The sequence below is a fragment of the Brassica napus genome, chromosome C2 (genome assembly GCF_020379485.1).
Source record: "Brassica napus cultivar Da-Ae chromosome C2, Da-Ae, whole genome shotgun sequence".
Taxonomy (NCBI): domain Eukaryota; kingdom Viridiplantae; phylum Streptophyta; class Magnoliopsida; order Brassicales; family Brassicaceae; genus Brassica; species Brassica napus.
Genome location: NC_063445.1, coordinates 47913312 through 47927953, shown reverse-complemented (window position 1 = coordinate 47927953; position 14642 = coordinate 47913312). Strand labels below are relative to the sequence as shown.

The 14642-nt window shown below is 34.3% G+C and overlaps 1 protein-coding gene and 1 long non-coding RNA gene across 2 annotated transcripts; both read left to right on the top strand.

Moving 5' to 3' along the window:
• Positions 1-3922: 3922 nt before the first annotated feature.
• LOC106380669 (cinnamoyl-CoA reductase 1-like) lies at positions 3923-6040 on the top strand. The gene is made up of 2 exons (XM_013820472.3): positions 3923-4594; positions 5399-6040. The coding sequence occupies exons 1-2, from the start codon at positions 4121-4123 to the stop codon at positions 5888-5890; spliced, it is 966 nt and encodes a 321-aa protein (XP_013675926.1). The 5' UTR covers positions 3923-4120; the 3' UTR covers positions 5891-6040.
• A 4820-nt stretch (positions 6041-10860) lies between these two features.
• Positions 10861-14017, top strand: LOC106379187. Its single transcript, XR_001275922.3, has 4 exons — positions 10861-11215; positions 11492-11700; positions 11789-11894; positions 12364-14017. It is a non-coding gene; the product is annotated as an uncharacterized LOC106379187 (long non-coding RNA).
• The last annotated feature ends 625 nt before the right edge of the window (positions 14018-14642 follow it).

Sequence of the window (14642 nt, the reverse complement as noted above, 5' to 3'; positions counted from 1 at the left end):
AGCCAATTTTGTGAAAAACCATTCCCAAGAAGGTATATCTTCCTCATCCACGATCCCAAAAGCCAATGGGAATATCTGAAAATTGCCATCTTGTGCGGCTGCAACTAACATAGTTCCTCCATACTTTCCACTTAGGTGAGTTCCATCCACCACAATGACCCTTCTCTGATACTTAAAACCTTTGATAGAAGCTCCAAAAGAGAGAAATAGATACTTAAATCTTTTCATAGAATCAAGTTCTATCGCCGTGATAGAATCAGGATTTGCAATGGAGATTTGCTCGAGATATGATGCCAGACGCGAATACCCTTCTTCTGCTGATCCTCTCACCAATCTTTGTGCATATAACAGTGCTCTGTATGAAGTGGTGTAATCAAGCGCCATGCCAAACATGTTCCTCATTGCATCAGTGATATGCTGCGGAGTTATCCCATCAATGATTCCAACACGATCAATGAAAAGACTACCTACATACTTCGGAGTACAGTGTCTCCGCTGAGCGATTCGGTCTCCCGCTGAGCATAAATGTTTTTCCACATACTTTGTTACCCAAAACGTGTTTGTCCCATGTTTGACACTCGCTCTGACCTTCCATCCACAATAGCTAACCGGACATGTTGCCACAACGAGAGTTTTCGTTGATTTGTATAATTTGAAAGAAAACTTACCCCTCACTGCTGCCAACCGCAGCTCTGAAAGCAGAGCACCCTTGCTAACAAAACTCTGGTTGACATAGATACTGGTACCATTCGATTTTCCTCCTTCAATAGCATTTGTCTTAGCATATGTCTTTTGGATTTCTTCAAAACAAATATTATCATCATCTTCCTCGTCCTCATCTGGAACCTTTCCATAAAGACTGTAATCCCCACCATTCTGATCCGTTTCACCAACAATAGAATTATCAGCATCCTCCTCCCCATTTTCCTCCTCCCCATCTTCTTCCCATTCACCAGCTTCATCATTATCACCAACATCTTCTTCCCATTCACCAGCTTCATCATTATCACCAACATCTTTTTCCCATTCACCAGCTTCATCAATATCCCTTTTCTCTGAAACCGTTTCGACCTTGCTGCGGCTTGATACACAAAGACATACTCTATGGGTTTTGAGTATCTCCAGCAAGTTTCGAACTTGTCTATCACTTGTAACATGAATGGGAAGACTGCCTGGAGCCATCATCATTTCTGCTGGTAATGAGTAGCTAATCTCCACACTCACTGTTCTCATGTCCAGGTTATAATCTTCTTGAGCCATTGCAACAAGTTCAGCATGTGTTGAATCTTCATTCAATAAAAACAATCTTCCTCCTTTGAGATCATCAACCACAAAATCCCAACGGAAATCTCTCAACAACCATTCTCCATACACTGCATGTAACTGAAAAATCATCTGCAAATTTCAAAATAAAACACATTAGTAAACATAGAGAAAAGGGAAATGAAGAAGTTCAATAAACATTGCCGCAGACGACTTAGCATTAAGTCGTCCAGAAGACTTAAAGGTAAGTCGTCTAAAGAGGTCACTTTTGCAATTGAAAAAGGGACGTCTAAAGTCGTCAAGCTTTGTTTGTTAAAAAAAAAACTTCAGACGACTTATATATAAGTCGTCTACGAGAAACGGGCTAGTTTTGCATTTGACCGAATCGTGTCAGATCTTTGACTATTTCTGGACGACTTATAATTCAGTCGTCTCTGGGAAAGTTAAAATTTCAATATTTTATGAAAACTTGACGACTTACACGTAAGTCGTCCTAGGTTAGTTTTGTAATTGAAAAATAAAACTTGAAATTTAACTTTCTCCAGACGACTTAGATGAAAGTCGTCCAGCTAAACGACTTAATTTAAGGTCGTCCGGGATAAGCAAGGTTTGACCAGAAAATTGGGAAAAATTCTGGACGACTTTGCTTTCCCCGGACGACTTTAAATTAAGTCTTCTGGAGGGACGACTTTATATTAAGTCGTCTGGTTAAAGTTAAATTATGAAGTTTTATTTTTCAATTACAAAACTAACCTAGGACGACTTACACGTAAGTCGTCAAGTTTTCATAAAATATTGAAATTTTAACTTCCCCAGAGACGACTGAATTATAAGTCGTCCAGAAATAGTCAAAGATCTGACACGATTCGGTCAAATGCAAAACTAGCCCGTTTCTCGTAGACGACGTATATATAAGTCGTCTGAAGTGTTTTTTTTAACAAACAAAGCTGGACGACTTAATTTAAGTCGTCCGTTTGACCAGAAGACTCATCAGTAAGTCTTCTACATACAGATGACTTACTAGTAAGTCTTCTACGCGAACAGATCTTGAAAAAAAATTCAAATTCGTACCTTAAACTAGGTGAGATGACTTCGTTTGCACACAGGGTCTTCTCCAACCACCCAGAACCTCAAACGAAAGCAACCGTAAGTCAAAACGAAAGAAATATGGCTCTGCAACCATAGCCCATATTTTGAATCAAAAGCTTGAGTTTTTTGGATGAATATAGAGAGAAAGTGAAAGAAATGTTGTTTTTAGTTCATAACAATTGAAACAGAGAGAGTGTAAAGAGATTTACGTGCATTAAAGGGCATTAAAAGCTCCAAACAGTTCGTACAAGGTTGTTGCCACTATTCATTGCAGTGGCAGTATTGTAAATACTTGAAGAAGATGAGGTTGAGACAGTAAAGAAGCCATTTTCGAAAAAAAAAAAAAAAAAATGTTAATGGCATTTTCGTAGATAAAGTGCAGGTGTGGGGTTAAAATCTCAAAAAAAAAAGGAGTCAAAAGAAAAGGTTAGTTTTCTGTTTGACTCCAAGTTTTGAGTCACTTTTGCAAAAAGCCCTAAAAAGTTATAATACTCCGCAAAAGATTATTTAATAGTTTACATAAAATATGCATAAACTCATAAAAGTCAAAACTAAGAATAAATAATATAAAATAAATATAATATAATATAAATAAGTAATTTAATAATTCGGTAAATTATTTTCGAAACTACCAAAATCAGTGAAGTATTATTCAAACTGAATAGATGAGTTTTTTAATCTGTGGGTCAAAATTTTGATTGATAACATTTATACTTGTTGAACTTGATATATGCACAAACAATGGGATCCAATATATAATCCAAATTACAAAACCAAACTTTATTTTTTCTTTATGTTCTTTTAATGCATAAAAATATTTTAGAATTAAATTGCATAAGATAAAACTGCACGAATTGAAATGGGAAGATAATATCTAGTTGTATTTTTAATGATAAATATTTAATTTAAATAAAATATATTATTATGGAAATTTTGTAAACATAAAATAGTTGGGTTAGTTGTTAAATTTTTATAAGTTGAAGGTACTACAAACAATTATCAACTAAATTAAAAAAAAATTATTTTTTGAATAAAAGATAGAGTAATACATTAGAGTAAAACCTAACTTCATTTTGGAGTTACACTATTTTGAAGTAAAACTTAGAGTAATACATTGGAGATGCTAAAAAATTCAAATTGTAATGGGATCATAAAATTTTATTATTATTTTTATTTGTAACATAATGCGCTCATAACATAATACCACAATGTGTGGAAGTCCCCTTAGTCCAATAGTTTGATTAATGGTTCATTAATGCTTGTACACCAGGAGATTTGAGTTTCGAATCTCAGCAAATGCGAATTATGTAGATTTATGGAAAAGAGCATATAGGAAATCTTCGGCATGACGCAAGGAGTAACGTCAGGCATGAATCTCATAGAATAGCTCAGAATGGTGCAGTCAAATGTGAATCCTCATAAAACAAATATAATTGCCGGCTATAAAATCGTTTTCTAATATTTCTCATAGTTTGTAATAGCATAATTACCTATCCACAGAAAAAAAAAACATAATACCACAATGTAATACCATGCCGACAAATAAGTCTCTCTCTCTCTGGTAATGAAAAAGGAATCCCTCTTTTTAACTGGGAAATTTTTTATTCCGATCTTGAGAAAAATAACAAAATACCCAATTTTAATCCGAAAATAAAAATAATAAATACCGAAGCATCATCCACTTTTTTTTTTTGGGCAACCGAAGCATCATCCACTTAAAATCAAGCATTTTATAGGAAGAGATCTGTGAGCTCATACGTTATCACCAATGGCGAAGGAGACAGTGTGTGTAACCGGAGCCAACGGTTTCATTGGATCCTGGATTATCCGAACATTACTTGACAACGGATACACCAAAATCCACGCCTCCATCTTTCCAGGATCCGACCCGACTCATCTCCTCAAACTACCAAGATCCGACGACACAAACACCGAGATCAAGATCTTCGAAGCAGATCTCCTGGACTCCGACGCCATCGCCAGAGCCGTGGACGGATGCGCTGGAGTGTTCCACGTGGCGTCGCCTTGTGCGTTGGATCCACCGGAGAATCCCGAGAAGGAGCTGGTCGAACCAGCGGTTAAGGGAACGATCAACGTGTTGCTAGCAGCTAATAGGTTCAATGTGAGGCGCGTGGTGATCACTTCCTCTATCTCGGCTTTGGTTCCGAACCCTAATTGGTCGGAAGGAAAACTCGTCGATGAGTCGTCGTGGACCGATCTCGATTATTGCAAGTCGATGCAGGTTCATTAATTTCGATTTTAAACTTAATTTATTTATGGAATCTTTAAATTATATATTTATCGGTTTATTTTTTTATGGAATTTTAGTTGTTTATTTGTTGGTTTGTAATTTCGATTATAAACACAACTTCGTATCGAATCTTTAGCAGGGGTTATTGGTTGTTGTATTTTAATGGATTTGAAAATCCGAACTAAATCTAGTGTTATTAGTTCTATGATTTTTAAATCTGTATTAAAATCATGTGTTATTGGTTTAATGATTCATAAATTCTATATCAAATCAAGTGTTATTCAATCGTACGGATTTACTAATATATTTGATTTAATAATGGATTTGAATGGATTTGTTTGGATTTTTTAGTTAAAAATACAAAGACTCAAATCCAAGGAAAAACCTCCGGATTTGCATATTTTACTTGGATTTATAAATACTATATGAATTTCTAAATCAATCAAAATATATAAACCAATAACACCTCCTAAGTTATGTATTTACTGGTTATAGTTTCGATTTTAAACATAGTTTTATTGAATCTTTTAATTGTGTATTTATTGGTTTATAATTTTTAATTTTAGGCATAAGTTACGGAATCTTTTAATTATGTATTTATTGGTTATAATTTGGATCACACATAACTTTTACGGAATTTTTTATTTATTTATTGGTTTATAATTTCAATTTTTGAAATATAATTTATTAAATCTTTTAATTATATAGTATTTATTGGCTTATAATTTTGATTTCCAGCATAATTAATGGAATCTTTTAATTGTATATTTATTTGTTTATAATTTCGATTTTTAGAAATGGTATCCAATTTCGAAGACACTAGCTGAGAAAGCGGCTTGGGAATTTTCGGAGAAGCATGGAACCAACATTGTCACCATCCATCCATCCACATGCCTCGGACCACTACTGCAACCTAGCCTTAACGCAAGCTGCGCCGTTTTGCTCCAGCTCTTACAAGGCTCGACCGAGACACAAGAGCATCACTGGCTCGGTGTGGTGCACGTGAGAGATGTAGCTAAAGCTCACGTGATGCTTTTCGAAACACCTGAAGCTTCTGGTCGGTTTCTGTGCAGTAATGGGACTTATCAGTTCAGTGAGTTCGCTGCTCTAGTGTCCAAACTCTTCCCTGAGTTTGATGTTCACAGGTTTGATAAAGAAACACAACCAGGGCTTACGCCATGTAAAAATGCGGCTAAGAGATTGATTGAGATGGGGATGGTTTTTACTGAGGTTGAAGATGCGGTAAAGGAGACGGTCCAGAGTCTTAGAGACAGAGGCTTCCTCTGAATGAATAAAACATCTTTTAGAGTTCCAAACTCTGTGACCTTTATTTATAATACAAGCAGAGGAACTAAGAAGTAAACTGGTGGTTAATATGATACATCTAGGTATTGAGTACAATGTATTATAATTCAAGTCGTTGTCTGTGAGGTTTTATTGGAGGTGAGAGTAGCTTCAGCTGGCGGAAACAGGAGCATCTGGCTGCATCTCTGGGATTGCGTTCTGAAACGTAGGAAGATCCTTGTATGACTCGTAACATTTGGCAAGAGTTGGGTACGGTTCTTGTAGATAATACATACAAAAGAAAAACATGTTTTACCAAATTGTACAAGTACAAACCTGAGTGATGCGAGGGAAAAATTAAGAACAGAGGATATCGTGTATGTTATCACAGTAGGGAGTATCTGTGTGGGTGTGAGTCAAAAGATAACATGTTCATGTTACCATTCAACTGATCAACGACTCCAGATTCTTAGGATAGCAACATTTTTATTACTAACTAACAATTTATGCATACTAAATTGATGAGAAACTCTTTGGAGAGATACACCATTAATGATGCTTTTAGTTCACTAAATGTGCGTTTTGTCAATTTTAGGTCTGTGCTTATCCTTTCATAGTTTCATGAAATGGCGACTTAGTTAACCGTGTCACTGGATTTGTGTTGCTGCGGAAATTAACGTAAGAATCAAGATATCAACGTGATTCAAGCTTCTTGCTGTTCGGATTCTCAATCTCAACAGGAGAACAAGAAAGGTTGAGAAAATCTTTTTTTTTTTTTTATAATCCAAATATCAAAGCTGCATTACAAAGCGAACGCAATTCTATTCATCCCACTCATAGAAGTAGAACTAAATCTTAAATAAAACACGTCAATACTTTTTTCCCCACGCCAAAGTCGTGCAAAAGGAAAGTAAATAAGAAATCGGAATATAGTGGTCTTTTAAAATAAAAGAAAACAAACATAAGGCCCACGTTATATATATATATATATATGTATATAATTTTTTTTGGCATGCCCACGTCATATCTATTTAAGTTACTCCAGTCTAATGGGATTGGATTAACAAACAGAGACATGATGCGATCAACGGTCTTCCCTTTGTCTGGACTGGCATGACCATCGCCGTGCTGATACACGCACTGCGACATACATCCCAGGTTGAGTGCAGCTTTCACAAAGCCCCGAGAGAGTGACGAAGAATTATTTACTTTTTGTGTTTCGTAGTTCATATCGTCCGGCGTGTCGCTGATCATTTGCTGCACGTGTGCACGTCACTCTTCCTCCGATGCTCCGGCCTCATGCATATAACATTGGACTGATTTGAGAACGTCACCTCTAGCCAATTCATCCTACACGTAACCAATCAAGATAACTTGCGTTATATTTTATTTGCATCATAAAACTTAACAGGCTGCCTAGACTTAAGCAAGAACAAATGTCAATTTTGTGTCTTGACCAAACTCTATCCGATTTGCCCGAAATCAAACATGTTTAGAGACTACATTGCTGTTTTCTTTAAATAGTAACACTACAAGAAAAATGTGTTTTAATAGCAGACCGGAATAGCGTTTTTTACGATTGTGCTATGGTTGATATACGCGTGTTTAACCGGGCCTCGTGGTCTGGTGGTAAAGGAACCTCAGCTGAGGTGCCCGCCATCACGAGTTCGAATCCCGGCCACCGGGGAATTAACATTTGGGCATCGCCGGCGACACAGATTAGTTTCTTGGGCCTAGGAAGCCTTTGGGGAAACTGTGTATAATTCAAAAAAAAAAGATATACGCGTGTTTTTAAGATAGCGTTTATATATTTCGAAGCGTTATGTAAGCGTGTCGAGCTGAAAAAACAAAATTAAGCGTATGGTTAAAGGAGAAACATTTATGTATAATAGCAATAAATGATTAAAAGTGTTATGGTTGAGTTTCGCGGTCATCCCCGCGACACTTAGGAAATATTTGGCTCCTAAAACAATTAGAGTCGAGAAGAAAAACCCAAATTATTAGGGTTACGATCTTCCCTCTCTCTCGTATCTCCTTTCCTCCATTTTGCTCGATAGAATCAACCTCGATCTCTCTCACTGCTAATTTCATTTTCAATTCCTAAGCTCCTACGTTTACTCATCCCTAATCCACTTTGATTGAAATCCCCTCTTATTGAAATCCATTCCAAAACCGTCGAAGGTGAACTCGCGTTTCATCACTTTGATATCCCGTCAGATTCAAAATCGAATTATCTCTTTCTTAATTGTTATTTAGGGTTATTGCATGTTCAATTGATCCGTTTTTTATACTATTTTGCAGGAAGATTCTAATTATAGAGCTTCGGATTAAGGTCCCGATACTTCTTCATATCTGGGTTTCTCTTTTACTTTGTGATTTCATTGTAATTTAACACAATTGTTTTCTTTTGTAGCTGACTCTAAGTAAAATTGAAGAGATTTTAGCGAAAGGTAAAAATAACTCAGACTATCATCTTTAATCTAGAAATCTCGTTGTGTTTTGTTGTTGTGGCATGATAAAGTGAGTGTCGTGTATGTACATTTGCTTGGAGCTGTAATATGGATAAATCTTGGGTCTGGTTACCAAGGTATTAACTTCACTTCACTGTCTTTTACAAAATGTTTTTGTGTTTATATCATTTGTTTGTTAGTCTGATTGTTTTGTTCTCACTTGTTCTAACAGGAATAGCCTTGAGTATGAGAAAGGAGCTAGTGAGTTTGTGTCTTTGTCATCAAGACGTTTAGGTGATCCATCAGAAATGTTCTGCCCTTGTGTTCATTGCCGCAATGTCTGCCATCAATCTTGTGAGACACTTTTGGAGCATCTGGTGATTAGAGGAACGGATCAGAAATACAAGAGTTGTATGTTTTGGACAAAACACGGGGAGACAAGACCTGATAAGTCAGCTGATGTATACTCGTCTGAACAACCTTCATGGCAAGTGAAGGCAAGGAAGCAGCTGAACAAGAGAATGCAGGAGCATCTGAGGGGTCTGACAGGCCAGAAGAAGCTGAGTTCAGAAATAACGTTCTAATTGCTCGAGACGACTACTGCTCTTTGTGTCAACATCAAGCATCTTCCTCACTTTTTTCTTCAACAAATCTCTAGTTATCACGTTTTCTCCTTTCTGTATGAATCGTAATGTAATTTATTAGTCTTAAAAACTATTAAAAGAAATCTTAGAATATTTTTACATGCTCCAACATTTACTATGATAGGGGTTCGAATATTTCTACATGCTCCAAAATTTAGTTTATGTTTTTGCTGGGGATCTCCAAAATGATTAAAGAAAAAACTACTCCTTAGTGAGAAATATGAGGTAACGTATTGTTTTACTTCTCATTTTCTGATTTCTGTCCATGCTTCCAGCAAATTAAAACGAAAACAATTCTCTCTTTAATATTTCTTTCTTTACTCTTAAAGAATGGCGAAATATAATTGTCACCCACATATTACTATAAATAAAAAGTACTTAAATAATAATCAAATAGAGGGGTACCTTCCATAATAAATATAGTGGTTAATGAAATCATTTTTCTATGTGTCGCTCTTACGTTAACTTTTATGATGGTTGATTAAACTGATACCGTTTAATCATCGTTGATCAAATAGTTACAAAATAGTTTAATGAGATAGATATATTATATTTTATCATTATTAAAGTTATTTGTTTTCTTAATATTAAATTTACTTTTAAATTTTATGTTTTTATGTTTGTGGAACTGAATAGAAGCATAATCAAAATACCAAAGCAAATCTGAATTCTCATTTTTAGATTATTTAAAATATATTTCAGTTTTCATTCAATAAATCAAAGGCATAAAGTTATTTAGAATTTATAAAATATTTTAATTATTGTAAATATTGATATGTGTTCATGAGCTTCCAAAAATGTATTATCAGCTACTTATGCATGTAACTTCCTATTGATCATCGCTTTATCTTTCTAATATTTTTTTAAAAAACATCAACGTATAATTTGATCAATATCATGAAAATACATGGACATTTCAACGATAAACAAAATTGATTTGATTTGACCTAATTATAATAAAAAATAACTATATTTATTTTGAATTTGAAGAATATATGTAACTCAATATACTCACAACATGAGTGACTCGACTAATCCAACTTATATCTAAAATCATATATTTGAGTACGATAAGAATATATAATTTTATAAGAATAGTAATTTATTTTATAAATATAAATCATCGGACAAATCAAAACATATTAAAAATAAAAATAAAATATTAACCAACTATTACAGTTTACTTTTTTGTAAAATTTAAATATATGCACGAGACTTCAGAATATTATCGTTATATTAATTTATGTAATTTGGAATTAGACACTTTAGTTTAATATTTTTATTTCATTCTAAGCACAATATATCTTAAATTATACATAATCTTCATAAAATATATTTACATATCTAAGATATTTACATATCTAAGAAACAACCACCTAAATGCAAATAAAAAATTAATCAAAATTTTAATATATTTAGAATAAAAAAATATTACAATTGAATTTAGAGATGCAATCCAATTTATCCAAGTGATAACTTAATCGATTGTAAAAACAACAAAACGATTAGATATAACATATATAAATCATATGTATAATTAAAGTAATGTAATATTATTAGTATAAATGATGCATACAAATTATAAATTAATTTAAAATTAAAAGCAAATAACAATCAATTATTATAGTATGTTTACTTTAGAAATATTTATACTCGTGCATGAGCACGGAAAAATCAGCTAGTAGATATTATAAACGTAATATATCTATATATCTATATATCTATATATATATAATAGAGTTTACTTCTCTTCCAGCTTCTCCACGTAGGCGGACATGTCACTAATTCAGACGTCGACCATTTGACATGTGTCCTCTAATAAAAATGCGGCCTTTCATTAATGTTACGGACTTAGCCGAGTTTCTTTTGTTATAGGCTTTGAATAACGTTTGGTAGGCTGAAACCAAAACAAAAGCTTGCTCTGTAGTAGCCTTCGACTTCTTCAATGATGAAGACTTCTAGTATCTAGGGTTCTTAGTTTAGATCGAACTCCAATTAGGCCAATTGACAAGGTTGTAGAGTGATGTGTGAGACGCATCTTCGTGAGGAATCTCTGGGTGGAGCTCCGATCGTGTTGTTCCGTCTGAAATTCATCTCCTTGAACCGTTAAGGAAATAATTGATTCAACGCCATTGATGACCCAAGGATGTTTAGAGTCCCTATTAAATCTCTCCACCACTACACCTTCCCACCTAGGATTGCAAAACCCCAACTTTTAACAAGAAACTTATCAGGTACTCCTTCGCCTCTATATAAAATTCCATTTCGAGTTACAGACCATCGTATTACTATTCCATCAACACGAGTCCATTTGTGGGTAAGATTCTGAGTATCGAGTATTTGAGATATGATGTTCCGTTTGTCATCTTTTTTTTTAATCATTCCCTCTCTCTCTCTCTTTTCATCTAGATCAATGTTACTGCTTTGCTTTGATATTCGTTTGACCCAGATCAAGATTTTGTTATTTTTTGTTTTGCATCTCACTTTTACTTACCGTAACAACTTTGCAGGTTAGTGTTTTCAATGGGCTAAGTGATCATCCAACCTACCGGCTCTCTACGCTTATTAATTTTTTACGTCTCCATGGCAAACCGATCATCGCAACCTACCGGAAAGTTTCCTTCAGCACTATTTTCCTATGAAAATCAACCAACCTAGGAGAGACGAAACACAAGAGCTCTTTGTTGTTGCTTTGGGACCTCTGGCAAACATCTCACTGGTTAGACTTTCTCATGCTCATTTTGTTGGGTCTCATCTCTATCTCTATCTCACTGTCTAATTGAAGATTTTATTACCTTTACATGCAGACTGTTCAGCTTGAACCTGAGTTTTCAAAAAAATGTCAGACAGATTGTTCTTCTTGGTGGACCATTCACAGTAAACGGAAAGGTAAATCCAGCATCGAAAGCTAATGTAAGTTCTTTCACACTCATTAAAGTAATGTGAATTTGTGATCTTTCTAGACACCAGCTAATATCAACCGTGAATATAAAACCTTCTTAATATATAGTTTATTTCTTCACATCTCCCCCGTATCTACATATCCAAGTTGTAGGCTAGGATATTTTTTTGGTGATCCAAAATCTGCAGAAATTGTGTTCCCATGTGGGGTCTACATAATTGGTGGGGGAATCAACGTGACCCATCAAGTTATTATGACATGTTCTTTGGAATATCATTTTGCCACATTTGATGTTTTCCATTTGTACGCAAAAGTCGTTTTCATAATCGTACATTATTTTATCACATATTATCCTAATAGGAAATGGTAGCCATTAATGCTTTCTCCTGTAGATTGTAATTGGCTTTGTAATGTTCTTTTTTGAAATTATTTTCTTATGTTCAGTACGCTGACAATAAAGTATTGGATGCATTTCTGCAGAGCTCTTACAAGCAAACTTCTTTTCCCCGGGTGAACATGTGGTCCAGCAATTGGATTTGATGACTGATATGTTGGAAACTCAAATCTGCGGAAGCCATTGGAAGGTCCACCTCCCTTTCCAGTTTCCCCAGCTGCATTGTTACTATTTTTGGGTGAAATGCGTGCACTGAATGTGACATGCTAGGAACAGGAAAGCTCGAAGAAGAAAAAGCCTATTCATTTCTCACATAAGTTTCCACATGCTGATCCCCTTGCTCTTCATCTTCTAGAGAATATGTTTTCTTTAAAACCCAAGGACCTACCTACAGCTGAAAAGGAGCGTCACATATTTCTTTTTTACATTCGTTGTGATCCAAATGGGTTGTATTCAAAAGCTATTTTTACGTGAAAATCCAGAAAGACTGCAAACTCTATACATGATGCTTACTAAGATTACTAACGATATGGAGTGTAAGTTAACCTAGAGTACATTGTCTTTTTTCTGCTTAGGCCTATGGAGCTTAAGCTTCAAGCTTTGTTTTCATAACCGATTGACGTTGTACATATCATGTATGATGTAGGTCTTTCATGTAATCAACCGGTTTTATGGATTACTCCAGGCGATCACAAAGTTGGGTAGAGAAGCGATTAGACAAATATTTGGCGAGGAAATTGGAGGCTTACACAGGCCATTAGAGCTTCTTCACATATCATAGTATCTCAGCTAGATTTGATTACTAGCCAGAAATTTGTGAGGATTACAAAAAAAAACGGAAAGTATGAATATGGAGATAGATGTAAATATGAATATTTTTAATATTATATATAAATAATTAATTTGAAGTAAAATAAAGGTATTGAGATGTTCCATCAATTTTCATATTAATATTGTCACCACAATCCAGCAACTTTAAGTTTAATTTTAAATTACAAACGCATTAATTTGATAAATAATTTTATTTATCTCAAAAATAATTTATTAAATATATAGTTAATAAGAACATAAATGTATAGTTTCTCATCAAAGTTGAGATTTTCTTTTTTGAAAATTATGCAAAGGTCTTACGGCTGGCGCAAACCTCAAAAATAATCATTTACAATAGTTGTTAGAAACAAATCCAACCGAGAATGACATAACAACTCAATCATGGTGGTATCATAGAAGCAAAAAATCAAAACAAAAATTACTTACAGATAAACTAACCAACAACTTAAATTAAGAAAATAATATATCTCATACACACCTCTAGCAAATATGAACCTAAAACACAAAACACAAAATTATATAAAAAATAATAACCTAAATTACAAATAAAGTATATCCCATCCGTAGGGCGGGTCGACCCTAGTTTAGTATACAATAATCACATAATACAGGTATATTCAAAAACAAAGCTTTAACTAATAATCAAAAATCGACGGGATGAGGTAGCCCGCTTGGTAAGGACCTTGGGGGCCAATTGTCATGTTCACGGGTTTGACGCCAGATGGAGGCGAACTGCTCATCCATGTCACCCACACGGATATGGGTCTATGCTTTAGGGCTCATTTGAATACCCGGAGAGAGGGTCTATCCGTGAGCTGCTCCTCCATTTGGGAATTAGTCTGGGCCTCTCCGGGGATCTGGGACACCCCAGGTTAAACAAAAAAAAAAAAAAAACTAATAATCAAATAGTACGCGGGTATCTGTTCCTTTGATAAATATAGTAGTTAACAGCAATTGTGAATATGATGTCTTCAGTATATAATAATAATCACACAATGCAGGTATCTTTTGTACAAATCATTTATTAATAATCAAATAGAACGGCCAGTATCTTCCTTTGTTAAATTATTAGTTAATAAATCACATAATACATGTATCTTCAAATAATAAGTTTTATTAATGTGAACATATATATTAGATTTTGACCCGCGCTTTAAAAAGTGCAGACATGTGATTTGTTGAAGATTTTGATTAAAAAAATTTTATATGAATTTAAAGTTTTTTTATTAGAAAATAATAATTTAAAAATTATTCTAGTATATTGTTTGATTTTCTAATTTACTGAAAAACTATTAACTAAAAATCTGATAAAACCCAAAAATCCATTATTGATCCGTGAACCAGCACCGTTGACACAGAAAAACCGTAAAAATATAAAAAATTAGCAATCTATTATTTTTCTGCTGAATTTAAAAAACCTAGAATCTCAAACAAAAATAGGAAGAAGAAAGTTTGGCAGTAGTCGTAATTTTTATTGTGTTAGGCAATGTGAGCTTTGGCTTATATTTATAGTGAATGAAGAAATTAGGTATGC

What these genes read in the sequence shown, in the direction of transcription:
- LOC106380669 (XM_013820472.3), top strand. Translation starts at nt 4,121, where the DNA reads ATGGCGAAGGAGACAGTGTGTGTAACCGGAGCCAACGGTTTCATTGGA. An exon ending in ATTATTGCAAGTCGATGCAG is followed by an intron (nt 4,595 to 5,398) that starts GTTCATTAATTT and finishes TTCGATTTTTAG; the next exon opens with AAATGGTATCCAATTTCGAA.